General features: G+C 53.7%; 5 protein-coding genes across 5 annotated transcripts; 1 reads left to right on the top strand and 4 right to left on the bottom strand.

Moving 5' to 3' along the window:
* Positions 1-374: 374 nt before the first annotated feature.
* Positions 375-1,480, bottom strand: ACRALDRAFT_1065445 (uncharacterized protein). Its single transcript, XM_071017160.1, has 3 exons — positions 1,244-1,480; positions 1,018-1,128; positions 375-922 (listed from the first exon to the last, which is right to left on the bottom strand). Exons 1-3 carry the CDS (start codon positions 1,307-1,309, stop codon positions 761-763), a joined length of 339 nt encoding a protein of 112 aa, XP_070872231.1. The 5' UTR covers positions 1,310-1,480; the 3' UTR covers positions 375-760.
* A 629-nt stretch (positions 1,481-2,109) lies between these two features.
* ACRALDRAFT_1065447 (uncharacterized protein) lies at positions 2,110-4,364 on the bottom strand. The gene is made up of 4 exons (XM_071017161.1): positions 4,130-4,364; positions 3,770-4,047; positions 2,954-3,695; positions 2,110-2,884 (listed from the first exon to the last, which is right to left on the bottom strand). Exons 1-4 carry the CDS (start codon positions 4,242-4,244, stop codon positions 2,391-2,393), a joined length of 1,629 nt encoding a protein of 542 aa, XP_070872230.1. The 5' UTR covers positions 4,245-4,364; the 3' UTR covers positions 2,110-2,390.
* Positions 4,365-5,027: 663 nt separating this feature from the next.
* Positions 5,028-6,724, bottom strand: ACRALDRAFT_1052155 (uncharacterized protein). The gene is made up of 2 exons (XM_071015715.1): positions 5,996-6,724; positions 5,028-5,876 (listed from the first exon to the last, which is right to left on the bottom strand). The coding sequence occupies exons 1-2, from the start codon at positions 6,659-6,661 to the stop codon at positions 5,358-5,360; spliced, it is 1,185 nt and encodes a 394-aa protein (XP_070872229.1). The 5' UTR covers positions 6,662-6,724; the 3' UTR covers positions 5,028-5,357.
* Positions 6,725-7,855: 1,131 nt separating this feature from the next.
* Positions 7,856-9,146, top strand: ACRALDRAFT_2111335 (uncharacterized protein; the record flags this gene model as incomplete). The annotated part of the gene is made up of 5 exons (XM_071023513.1): positions 7,856-7,900; positions 7,966-8,115; positions 8,198-8,306; positions 8,415-8,664; positions 8,741-9,146. Coding segments are annotated over 5 exons (960 nt in total), but the record flags the coding sequence as incomplete, so codon positions are not given.
* Positions 9,147-11,861: 2,715 nt separating this feature from the next.
* On the bottom strand, positions 11,862-12,324 carry ACRALDRAFT_1072255 (uncharacterized protein; the record flags this gene model as incomplete). The annotated part of the gene is made up of 2 exons (XM_071017952.1): positions 11,862-11,977; positions 12,045-12,324. The coding sequence occupies 2 exons, from the start codon at positions 12,322-12,324 to the stop codon at positions 11,862-11,864; spliced, it is 396 nt and encodes a 131-aa protein (XP_070872227.1).
* Positions 12,325-12,791: the final 467 nt, after the last annotated feature.

Raw genomic sequence — 12,791 nt, 5'->3', positions numbered from 1 at the left:
CGGGGTTCACAAAGAAGTCCAGGGCACGTACCAGGTACGCATTACACTAATATTATGCGACTGAATAGCGGGGGCGGGGAAAGCAACCATCCGACTTTGTGTACATTGGTGTTAGGTATCTCTGCTGGAGCGCGTACGTTTCGATATCTGGGGTACTTCATAGACAAGCCTACACTCGCTGTTCTTTCCAATTAGTGTACAACGTGCATCTGGACTTCAAAGTATCCGTCCCCATTCTTGTTCTTCGTTGGCACTAGGCACCTTATTGAGGAGACAGCCACTATGACGTACCAGGGGTTCGAGGTGTGTTTCAGAGGGGTCCTCCTATTGGCTCAAGTTCATGCTTGATTATGGGGCACTTTAGGCAAGAAAGAGCCCCACTCAGTCACTACGAAGTACTCCGTACACGTATCTCTACCGCAACGTGTTGTCGCGTAGCACTCGGCTTGGTACGTACCGTACAGAACTGGATGATGACTGTATTGCCACGTCGGTCTAGGAAGGGACAGCTCAGTGCGGACACTCCTACCCTCAGCACGACTCGCAACACGCGCCGGCTTCAATTCTCGTCATGATAGCATACGAAGTACTTCGTACCCTACGAAGTACACATAGGACTGCTTCCGCCACTGTTTCCTTCAGACCGTGTCCTCCAGCACGTAAAGGCCTAAACATATCGCCAAACTACAGTACACTACAGCAACTCCATCCTCTCCATCGGCGTCGTCCACCTACCGTACTCGTGCCACCGTACAGTCCACTATCTCCAAAAGACACCCGGGCAAAAGTCGACCATGGTCACCTTGGCGGCGAGAGTCGACAAGTCCTCCCTGAACTTGCGATGCCGCTCGTCCTGCTGTTGATACACCCGCCTGTCCTCTTCGTTGTCGAACTCTAGGATGAAGACGTGTGTCATGCCGCCCTGATAATAAACTTGGTCAGCAGCCGTTTCTATCTCCACCGGGGCGATGTGGACGACGCATCAGGACGATCCGATCCTCCCTGGGCTGAACTCACTTGCTGCCCTTCGGTGCTGTTGTCAATGCCGCCCGTTACCGATTGTACCAACGGCTTCTTCGTCGTCGGGTGGAGACACTGGTCCTTGAGCGCAAGTGCCTCCTCGCAAAGCTTCATTGCAGGAAAAGGGAGTCAGCTGCCAGAGTGCTCGTTGGTAGTCTCGAGCTCCGTCGCCAGAAAACAAGATTTGGGACTTGAGCCGACGCCAATGCGATGCCACGCTTACCGCTTGCACTTCCTCAGGCACCACAAGCTCCTTGAATTGGACCTGGGCCACTTGCACGATGGTCATGGTTTTATGTTGCTTTGTCTGCGCCTGATTTGTCTTGATTGAATGTTCTTCGCCTCGAGTTGGACGGCAGCTTCCCAGCTAAGCTGGCACATAAAATTTGGTCACTGCTTCACCGAGTCGAACCACGTAAGTTTCAGAAAGAAAATGACGTCCAAAGCAAATGACCAAAGAGAAGAAAAAGGGAGAAAACGCGAAACAGGAGAAAAAGAAAGAAGAGGGAGGGGGAAGATGACGACGGCCTTGAACTTTGTTCGCTTGCCACCTGATCTGCCATGTCTCCTCTGTCTCCTCACAAGCTGCCCGTTGTATGTGTGCAACGGTTAGCCCATGAGCCCGACACGCCGTCATTAAACCAAGATTCTCTCACAGTATTGGTTCATCTCCTCACTGAATGATCGTCAACTTACCCCAACACCGTGACTAACTTGGACGGTCGCCGACTTGTCTGGCCGGACTTTTCTAGCTGGACCTCTGACTGGCACAGTATTGGCAGAGATTACTAAACCATCAAGCTGGCGCAAATGAAACCCCGACATTTCCTGGTGATGTTCCAACACGAATGAAGTTAGTTCAACTTGTTCACTTGTGCGGGATCTTCCGTCATCCAGCGCGGGAACGTGAGCAAGAGTCTTGCTGATACAACTCAAACTCGAAGTAGATCGAACTAGGGGGTCGGATACGGCCTGTCGAGTAGGAGACGGTGTCAAGTCGAGCCATGAGAGGGTGGACCTGACTCGGATCACTCCATGGCGCTTACATGGATTACAGGGATTACAAAGTGGTCAATAGAACACAATCTTGCTTGCAGGATGGACCAAGAAACAATAAACATATAGTTCAATATCTAATATATGCGAAGAATCAAAAGCGCCTTGCAAGACTCAAGGGAAATGAAGTAGTCGTACAGTTTATGCCACCTGGTATTCTCGTCATACTCTGTGTGTGGCTTTGAAACCCAAAAAGCCAGATCCTCTAAACTCCCTCCCCTCTATCAATCTATCTCTCATGACCCGGCCCAGTCCTCCCCAGGTAGATATATGTATATAGGCATACATATACAACCCACATCGCACCTAGCTGCTTATAGCTTCATGCCAAGGGCCTTGTGGACGCGCATGCTCTGCCTAATGCTGAGGTCAAGCATAATCTCCTCGCTGCCTCCCGGGATAGCATAAGCGCGGACGTCGCGGTAGAGGCGCTCGACCTTGCCGCCCTGGCCGCCGCGGGAGTACGACAGGCCGCCGAAGATCTGGGACGCCTCGCGCGCGCAAAACTCAAAGGTGACGGTGGCCTGGGCCTTGAGGCCGGCAATGGCGCCGCCGAGCTTGAGCATGGCCTCGGTCTCGCCCATCTTCTGGCACTGGTAGATGATGTTCTCGAGCCAGTTGTACGACGCCTCGATCTGCCGCGCCATGTGGGCCAGCTTGAGGCGGATGACCGGGTGCTCGATGAGCTTCTTGCCAAACGTGCGCCGCTTGGAGGCGTACGAGACGGATTCGGAGAAGCAGACGCGCGAGAACCGGAGGCACTGGATGATGATGCCGATGCGCTCGTGGTTGAAATTGGTCATGATGGCTAGATGTATTCGTTAGCGACAATCAACGAGAGAACGAGAGAATGAGAGAGGTCAGGAAAAAAACATACCTCGGAAACCCTGGTTCTTCTTGCCGAGGAGGTTCTCGACGGGAACCTTGACATCCTCAAAGGTAATGTAGGTGGTTCCGCTGGACCAGACACCCTGGCAGTCCATGCGACGGGTCGAAACGCCCGGCATGTCGCGTTCGATGAGCAGCAAACTGACGCCGTTCATGCCGGGGCCACCGGTGCGCACGGCGGTGGTGAAGTAGTCGGACCAGATGCCGTTGGTAATCCACTTCTTCTCGCCGTTGACAATAAAGTGCTTGCCGTCCTCGGTCAGCTTGGCCTCGCACGTGAGGTTGGCCACGTCGGAGCCGGCGTCGGGCTCAGTGATGGCCAAGCAGATGCGCTTGTCGCCGGCCAAGATGCCGGGGAGGACACGGTCGACCAGCTCCTTCTTGCCAAACTTGACGAGCGGGGGGCAACCGATGCCGAAACCGCCAATGACGTTCCAGACGAAGCCGCCCGACGCCGAGCGGGAAAGCTCGTCGGTCAGGAGCAGCTCGTGGAAGAGATCCCACTTCTCCGGGGGTACCGACGCCACCGTGTTCTTGGTGTACTGGGTCGGGTAGTCGATGCCGAGAAGGCCGGCCAGGTAGCCGCGCTCGCCCATTTGCTTGTAAATCTTTTCAGGGACCTCCTTGGCCTCGTCCCATTCGGTGACGAAGGGCTCAATCTCCTCATCCACCCAGGCGCGCACCTCGGCGCGGAGAGCCGCGTGGGTTTCGTTGTAGTAGGGCGAGTGGTGCTGCATCACAGGTTAGCTTGAACGAGGCAGGCGACCAGGGTGGGCGCATTGGAAGGGAACGGGGCACTACGTACGGCCTGGTACCAGCTCGGGTCGGCAAAGGGGATCAGGCTGCCGAAGGGCTCGGACGGTTCAGACTCCTCCTGGGCGACGGCCGTGCTGGGAGCGGCCTTGGCGGGCACAGGTGCAGCAGCTGCGGGTGCGGGTTCAACAGGCTTGGGCTTGGGCTTGGTGTCGAGCGAGCCGACCTGGAGTTTCGCCTGGTACTTTTTGAGTACGCCCGCATTGTGGTATTTCCAGAATTGTTTCGATGCGTCCTTGCCGGCGACGCGCTGCAAAATCTTCTTGCCGCCTGCCACGCAAGAATGACGTTAGCCGCATGGACTGCGGTGCAGGGCGATGAAACAAGCGTAGGGACAAGGGAAAAGACGTACCGGGATGGTCATCCTGAAACTTTGTGCAGTCGTAGACATCACCATCGACGATGATGTAGAGGTCGTCTGGTTTGTTGTGCGACGCGACGTCGCTGGCGGTGAAAACCTTGGACATGATTGGGTTTGTTGAGAGCTCGACTCGAAATGGAATTTGGTCAAGAGGAAAATGTAGGGGTTGGAGAAATGCAGAGGGTATGGATTCAAAGGTTGTGAAACGGTAGAAGAGACGAGAATGTGAGAATGTGTGTGTACGAAGTAAAATGGAGGGAAGGGATGGTCGGCGGTACTAGTAATAGTAGGGAAAAGGCAAGTTTTCGGGAATAGGTGTGATGCTGTGGACTCGGTCGGATAACTTGAAATCACATGTGATTGATTCCCCCAACGTGACCTCTGCCGATTTTGGAGGTTACCCCACATTCCCCATCTGTTAAGACTGTGGGGATATTCTCGGTACCTTCTTTCGAACCGTTTCGTGCGATTCAATGCCTCGCCGTTGGCCAAGGGTAGAGCAGTGTGGGGAAAGGACTGTTGGAACAGGGTACACATGTGATTCTGCTCAATCACAGGTCAAAGCTGTGGGCGAAGCCCAATGAGGAACTGATGTCATTGTCCCGTTGCGGGTTTCTGCTGAACCTCGGCTTCTCCACATGGGGCCTCGGAGAGTGGGGTACCTGACTGGATTTGACCAACCACGGTCTCGGAATTCGTAAGGTCCCGAAAACGACAGACGTACGTTGTACAGTGTACACACAATGCATTGAAGAGCTACAAGAAATGTAAAACACCTAGGTACTTCGTAGAGCATTCTTGGACGAACCCGTTAATTACCAGACTGAATATTCGGAGCACGTGTTCTTCAGACAGCGTTCAAGCGGCGAGGAGCGAACAATATCTTGGTATCGCCGAGTTGGCCTCGAGTCGTCGCTCATACATTATGTTCATGTCGGCTCAACTGGCTTGGTCAAGCGCCTACACTACCTCGCTGATACGGTGATACCGGAGTAGATGATCCGTGGGAATGCAGAAAGAAAAAAAAAAGAAAACAAAAAAACTTGGCCCTTGTCGCCAAAACGCCACTATATCCCATGATCAAGTCAAAAAGCTGCATCCGAAACAGATATCCTTTGCCGTGATTTTCCCCTCCGCGCCGCGCCTCCCCTACGCCGATTCCCGTCCATCGCAAACCAAAGCATAGGACGTTGCCGTCCAGGAACAACTGGCTGTGCCCTCACGTACCCCTTGGCTTGGCCCTCGCCTGCGCCTTCTCCTTCTTTTCCAGCTTTTGCTTCTTCTTCTTCTGTTCCTGCTTCTCCTCCAGCTTGCGCTTGTGCGCCGCCTTCTCCTCCTCCGTCTTGGGGATCGCCTTGAAGAACCCGTCCAGCCGGCTCTGCTGCGTCCCCTTGAGGTTCTTCTCCAACCGCGCGCCGCCGCTCCGCACCCGGTCCTCCGAGAAGCCCTTCTCGACCACCAAAAACTTGACGAGCCCCTCCATGTCCGGCTTCTCCCACTTAAAGTCGCATTCTGGGTCGTCCGCCGGCCGCACGCCCGGGTTGAAGAAGAGGTCCCGCGCGTCGGCGAATGGCCAGTCGTCGGGGATTGTATACTTTTGCTTCGGGTCGTTCTTGATGTAGTCCACTACTCCTTCGAGCGTCTTGTGTTCGCGGATCAGCTTCAATGCCGTGCTCGGGCCGATCTTGGGGATGGGGTCGAGGTAGTCGCAGCCAAGTAGAATGCACAGATCGACAAACTAAATGGGGCTGTCGTTAGTTTACATGTCGCATGTCTCCTCGTTGCATCCGGCATTAGATCGAGAGCCAGGAGAGGAAGGGATAAAAAGGGAAAAAGAAGGGAAAAGAAAAGAGATACCTGTTCGCGTTCCATCCCCAACCCCTCCAACACCTTGGACAAGTGAATCTCCTGGATGGGCTCCTTGCGCTGCTCGCTGTAGGTGAGTTTTCGAAGCAGGATGGGCGAGTCAAAGGTCAGGGTGTCCATGTCCTCGCTGGCGGCGGCGTAGACCTTGCCGGCGCGGGCCAGGACGGCGCACTGGGCCTCGGCCTCGGTGGGCGCGACGATGTACGGGATGCCCATGAGCTTGAGCAGCTGCTGGCACTCGGCGTTGTGTTCGCGCGTGACGCGGACGGTGCGGCGCGAGAACTTTTCCACGTCCTCGGCCGTGCCCGTCTCCATGGCTTCCTCCAGGCCTTCCTGCGCCTCGTGTTTGCGCTGGGTCCGCTTCGCCAGCTCGCCCGACTTGAGCTTGGGGGGTGCGCCGTCAAAGACGTACAGGGGCTTGATGCCGTTGTCGACCATGCGCAGCGTGCGGTAGAACATGCCCATCAGGTGGGAGGTCGTTGCGCCCGACTCGTTTGTTAACTGCTGGCCGTCGGAGCGCACGGCGATGAGGAACGAGTAGATGCTCATGGAAGCGTCGATGGCGACCTTGCGTCCGAATTGATTCTTGATCTCGCCCTCTTTGATTGCGTCGGGCGCCTCGTCCTTGAGGACTTGGTAGAGATGTTTGATGCCCATTTTGATGCACCTATGTAGGTATCCGTCACTTTGTGTGCCTTGGCGGACCTCGGAGAAGGATCAGATTCTGTTCTAGTCCTAAGGGGAAAAAAAAAAGAGTAAAACAAATGTTAGAGGAGCTGAGAGAATGGGGTGATTTTCGTTTTTCTTTTACTGGATTTTGGCAGGTTGGAGATGATCGCAGAGAGACACGCAGCTTGACGCGCTGGGAGAAGCTTGCCGTGACGTACAGATGCATGACGCGAGAAAGACGCGAAAGTTTAATGAGCTCCATCTCACTTACCTAATTACACGTGATCACCCTCCTGTCGTCTGCCCCATAGTGTACGTTGTACTTGGTAACTTTTCCTGGGATCCCTTATTATTCCAATATTCCCCAGTGTCACGACAAACAACCCGACGTCCGTCCTATTCCCTACAGAGAGAAGAACACCAACCATCAGATGTGAATGAAAATATATACCATCTCACAACATGTCTCTAGCGAGCGAATACATCAATAGGTCGCACGAATGCCTCGGACGAAACAATTGCCTACTTCGTACGGTTCTCGAAGAACGATGGAATGTCGCTGATACGAGAGTCGAGTCGAATCCAAGCCGCTAACCAGCCCTAACGGAGCCAGTCAGGGGTTTGCGATACCTAATTGTCCGGACAGTGATATGATGTCGATGTCTCACAATCCACCAAACAGAAACCCAGTGTTTGATCCCACCCTGACCAAAAAATACCCAGTTAAATGCGGCCAGCGCGACGGATTACCATATTGGCAATTGCGACCATCAAACCCTTGTCCGCCCTGTTCCTTCCACTCTGCATATTCGTATGTGCTCCGACCCGACTCGCGCGAGTCTGGACTCTTGTGACGTACGCGCATATGTAGGCGATCGCTGAGGATGGGGGTCAGCCGTTGGCGTACTTAATAACTGCCTAGTCCACAATACATGGGAATCTGCCCAGGCACCATTTGGCATCCGTGTGAGGTCGGCATTCCCATCCCATCCACTTGAGATTACTTCGTAGTCGCCATCAAGCTGGTCTCTAAGTACTGGGACGAATGGCCATGGGACCCGTTCACGTGACTTTGCTGGATAGTCTCCGGACTGTCAGCCAGGTGTCCTGTGACACGCTTGACGTTCAAGGTAAACACGAGTCGCCCCGAGAAGCCAATTTATTTCATGCTCATCCTTTTCAGTGGCCAAAGACTTGGGACCCTTTCGGGATGTGACTTCTAACCAGGTAATTCTCCTCCTTTTTCTCCTCTTCGACTCGACGTCATCCTCGCTGACGGAAGAGCCCGCAAGGCCATCGCCCTCGGCGAGCTGACCAAGACTACGCCCGATGGCAAGCTCCAACATGAGGAGCTTCTTCGGCAAGCTGCGGAGGATGCCCGGACTTGGCTTCATGCCGCCTGGCCTGAGGTCGACCTCGCTACTCTAGCCGTCGAAGTCATGGTACGTACGGCCCTCTGTACTTCCTACTACCCAATTTCCGGTCTTGGAGTTGCGCTGACAGACAATATAATAATTCGTAAAGATGGTCCGCCTGGTAATCCAGTTTGCCCCCTACGTCACCCACTACATGCATGTCCAGACAAATCCAAAGTGGGCGTACTCGACGGAAAAGACGCAACGCAACGCTGAGAGTATGAAGGCCACCGCCACACCCATCAACCTGACAACCTCTCGCATCTGGTTCTTCATAAGAGTGTCAGATGGCAACTAACCTGCGAGCTGCGCATCATCTTCTGTAGGAATCGTCCAGATCTTCCAAAAGATCGACCCCAGCATTGAAACCAAAAGGGTCTGCATCAAGATCCCTGCCACTTGGGAGGGCATCGCGGCCTGCAGGAAACTGGAGGCCGGGGAAGGACCACAATCACCCCCAATCGCGACTCTGGCAACGACACTGTTCTGCATGGAGCAAGCCCTGCTCGCCGCCGACGCGAGATGCACTTACATAGCCCCTTATGTTAATGAACTCAAGGTCCACTTTGAGCCTGGGTAAAGTGTCATCTCACTATATTGTAACAGTTGAAAACTGATGGAGACTGGGCTAACGAGACCGCGACCATGTTAGCTACGTCGACCAGCACAAGGCATTCGACTTGACACGTCTTGCTCAGAGGCACTACGTCGACAAGTCGCACCGCACCCAGGTCCTGGCAGCCAGTCTCGTCTCTGTCGACGAGGTGATGCAGCTGGCCGGCATCCAACACGTCACCGTATCGCCGCCGCTCCTCCGGGGCCTGGCCGCAGAGCCGACGGCAGACTGGGACGGCAAGCTCGGAGCGTTCTTCGCGGCGAACCCCCAGGAGAAGTGGGACGTTGGAGACTTTGCGACGTCGTGCCGCGACGAGAGCGAGTACCGGATGGCATTCACGCGGAGCGGCAAGGGGAAGGCGGAAGAGAAGATCGTACAGGCCATCAACATCTTCTCCGATAAGCAGGATGAGCTGGAGGCGCTTGCCCGCCGGTTCTTGTAGTGCGTCATGAGGGGAGGGCCCTGGCGAGTCGTGGTATACGGAATCTACGTCTCGCCCATGGCAGCAAGCTTATTTGACCACGAGACAAAAGGAACGGAAGACTTCTGTGATCCATGGCCACTGCTGCGCTGGAAGAGTATGATTGGAAGTCACGTTGAGTATCCATTGACCATCCAAGGGACTGCCAGTGAGTGCCCTGAGACGAGCGCTTTTCCTGACCTTTATTGTATTCTGTCCGGGACTCCCCATCTCCTTGAATCATCTCAGAGCCCGTCTCTCAACCCAACCAACTCTGCCCGCCTCCCCTCTTTTTCCTCTTCCTAAAATGACAATGCCATTCTCCTCCGCGATTGTAGAAGTTGCCAAGTTGGGTTAGTGAAGTCCTGCCAATGTATCCGAAACAGGCAGAAAGCAAACCGTCTCTTCAGTTGGTCCTAGATCCAAGGCCGTTAGCAGAGAGCGGGAGAGAAAGTGAACTTACCTAGCTTCTTTCGCTTGAGTCGTCGCCGGTCGGGATAGAACCATCTGCCTTGGAGCACACCTACCTAGGTCTCAGCCGTCGACGTTTCAATGACAACAGGAAGGTCCTAGATGTTAGCGGCTCTCACATGATTCAAATGGGAATAGGAGGCAGTAAGACTCTCAAAGTTTGTGCCAGCAGGGATATGTCTGCGATGGATAGCCATGAGCTGGGAATGAACAGAGAACCTGCTAGGCTGTTAGCACGATATAAGGGAAGAAACTTACCTGGTAATTGTGCCCTCAGGCCCTTGCCCTTCCTCCGGGCCGTTGATCAGTGAAGGTCCTAGATGTTAGTGATTCTCAGATGATGTAATGGGGAATGAAAGGCAGTAAACTCTCGAAGTTTATGCCAGCAGGGACATGTCAAGGGGTGGGACCGCTTTGTCTATGGCAGCACGATAGCCATTAGGCAGGGAATGGGAGTGACTGCTGGGCCCAATGTTAGCTTGATATAAGGGGAAGAAGACTTACCTGAATAGTGACCCAGGCCCTTGCCCTTCCTGTGGGGCCTTGTTCAGTGAAGGTCCTAGATGCTAGCGGTTCTTACATGACCTAATAGGGCGTGGAAGGCAGTAAAGCTCCGGAAGCATGTGTTCGCAAGGCAATACTAGGGGGCGGCCTTGTCCATGATGGATAGCCATCAGGCTGGGAATGGAGAGTACCTGCTAGTCTGTTAGCATGGTATGATGGGAAAAAGACTTACCTGAATGCGGTGCTCCAGGCCCCTGCTCTCCCTCTGGGATCTTGGTCAGTTTGTCGACGGCATCTCAGCTTCTCAAACTTTGGAGTCATGACACAATGTTATATATGCGACGGTTATACTTGGGCCTTGCTGAACACAGCTTTGCTGGTTTCGGCCGAGTATCACTGACCTCTTTCTCATGGGCTGTTCAGGTTCATTGTATTTCGACGACAAAGATCACAATCATCTTGGCTGGGTCTCCATTGTTAGCTACCTATTCTTCACCATTCTACCCCTGCCGTGGCCTTTGTTTGCTACAATATCTAAGACAAGACAAGCCTCGGGTTTTTGATTCTCATGAGCGGCATCACATATGTAAGGCTTTCTGCAAGGTGCAGAATGTTTAACCCTCCCATTCAGCATTGTTAGGCTGATGCTATGCTCAGTCTTTGCCTCCGTGATATCCCTAGACAAGGCAATTGTCCAAGTTGCACGGAGGTACCTAGGTCAAAGAAGCCTTTCATCTTACAAATGAGACTATTCTTTATCCCCGCGAGTCTCTCCGAGGAATTATTCATATGTATTACTTGCGTGGATACTCTTTGACGAAGGACAGGGAGGGGAGGTAGCATCATCGTATCCAGGACTGTTCGACAAAGCCAACAACTTCTCTTTGCAAAAAGGCTGCTCCATGACATTGAAAATCACGTTCTTAACGGAATCGGTGAACTCTAGGACAAAAGAGATAAAATAAAATAATAAAGCTCTCGAAAGGCCGAGGCTTTCGAAAGACTCGATATCTTAGCAGGGCAGCCATTAGGCCTCGTGAGTGAGGTATTCTGGACCGCCCTGCAGCCTGACAATGCTGGACTGTCAACTAGGTTCGTTCTAGTCGATATTTAGTTATAAATAGTAATATCCTTTCTATGTCCTGGAGACGGCCAGGAATAATTAGATCGGAGCCGTGGTTGGTCCTAAATTTCCCCTTCATATGACCTCGAGAATCTTTACCCCTGAATTTGGAAAACTCATTCTATCTACATGTCATGATTCACATAATACACGGCGATTTCACCTTCTAGTTACGGAGTAGTATCTAGTGTCTACTGGCCCAGTGCCGTCCATGATCTACTGCCACCCCGTTGGGTGTATTGATTTCAGTTTTAATTTCATGTTCTTTTTCGCTCATCAAAGCCAGCTAGGCTGCTTGGAAGTTTTGCCCCAAGTCCTCTTCTCTACGCCTATAGAGCAGGGGTAAAACGACACACAGCAAGTCCTAACATCAGCAGCGTGACGAGACTTAATGCACTAACGTTCCAAGTCTTTCACATTCATTCATCATATTCATCAGTCATGTCCTCTACTATCACTATGAACTGGTCTGTTTCGCTCTGACCCCTTCGTCCCACCCAGACATTCTCGGACTCGATCAACTCGCCAGGCGTCCGGATAGTCTTCCCCAGGGCCAGGGTTGCCAATTTCCCAGCTTTCCCGAGTCTCTTATACTCAGCTTAGTAGGTGCCGCTGCAGCCGACAAAGGCGTTGCCCGGCGCGCCAGTGTGGGTAATCTGACCAGCGATGGCGCAGGTGTTCCTGTTGATGATGACACGGTCAGGGCCAGGGGCACCTGTGCGTTTTTGATTCTCGTCAGCGCTACGCATCTTCTAGTAAAGGCCTCTGCCAAAGCCACCTACCACCAGTGTACACGCCGCTGGTGCGGAGAGGGAAGAGCTGATAGGGGCCGCTGATGGGGAAGTTGAAGCCCTCGTAGTTGTTGTAGGCGTGAGGGTACGTGGAGCTACCGGCCCTGGTACCGGCCCGGACGTGGTTGCAGGCAGCACTAGCCGCGGCACTGACCTGGGACGTCGAGTAGTAGGTGCTGCCGCAGGTAGTGGCGCGCTTCTCGAGCTGGCCGGAGGGGGCGGCCTGGGCGACGACGGCCAGCAGGGAGACGAAGACGGCGGACAAGTGCATCCTGACGTTCAATGGACGATGGCGACGAGAAAGGAGAGATAGAGAGGGAGAAGAGCGATGGTGGACTTGGACTACTGACCTTACCTTTTCAACAGAAATACCCTCCCGGCTTTATAGACGCGGCTGACCTCTTTATGGGGAATGGAGATGAATGGCCCCCCGCGCGAGACATTCTCGTGCCGTGCCGCGCCCTCCCTCGACTGACGACCCAGGGACACACAAGAGACAAGTAGACGAATAGACTTATACACTAGCTGGGCGTGCTCGCCTGGCGCGGTTTTGCTCATGATACCCCAGAACGGAAAAGGAAGGTCCCCTCGTTCTTATCACAGCGCATGCCCAGGGACGAGTCTCCGGTTGGCTGGACGGGTGGCTGATCAGAATATGAGGATGCTTCCCAACCCGCAGGTTGGAGCGCTAGTTGCCGGGATAGGTCTTGGTTGAAGCTCCACAAGTGCCGATCCATC

Source organism: Sodiomyces alcalophilus (genome assembly GCF_042370955.1).
Source record: "Sodiomyces alcalophilus JCM 7366 unplaced genomic scaffold ACRALscaffold_7, whole genome shotgun sequence".
In the NCBI taxonomy this organism is placed as follows: Eukaryota; Fungi; Ascomycota; class Sordariomycetes; order Glomerellales; family Plectosphaerellaceae; genus Sodiomyces; species Sodiomyces alcalophilus.
The sequence above is the reverse complement of the archived record's forward strand: the minus strand, read 5'-3'. Positions and strand labels throughout refer to the sequence as shown.

Bases quoted from the DNA above. Each gene is read 5' to 3' on its own strand.
- ACRALDRAFT_1065445 (XM_071017160.1), bottom strand. From the start codon at position 1,309: ATGACCATCGTGCAAGTGGCCCAGGTCCAATTCAAGGAGCTTGTGGTG. The intron at 1,129-1,243 runs GTAAGCGTGGCA...CCTGCAATGAAG, and splicing joins TGCCTGAGGAAGTGCAAGCG to CTTTGCGAGGAGGCACTTGC. The intron at 923-1,017 runs GTGAGTTCAGCC...GTTTATTATCAG, and splicing joins ACAGCACCGAAGGGCAGCAA to GGCGGCATGACACACGTCTT.
- ACRALDRAFT_1052155 (XM_071015715.1), bottom strand. From the start codon at position 6,661: ATGGGCATCAAACATCTCTACCAAGTCCTCAAGGACGAGGCGCCCGAC. The intron at 5,877-5,995 runs GTATCTCTTTTC...AGCCCCATTTAG, and splicing joins TGGGGATGGAACGCGAACAG to TTTGTCGATCTGTGCATTCT.
- ACRALDRAFT_1065447 (XM_071017161.1), bottom strand. From the start codon at position 4,244: ATGTCCAAGGTTTTCACCGCCAGCGACGTCGCGTCGCACAACAAACCA. The intron at 4,048-4,129 runs GTACGTCTTTTC...CTTGCGTGGCAG, and splicing joins GTTTCAGGATGACCATCCCG to GCGGCAAGAAGATTTTGCAG. The intron at 2,885-2,953 runs GTATGTTTTTTT...GAATACATCTAG, and splicing joins GAAGAACCAGGGTTTCCGAG to CCATCATGACCAATTTCAAC.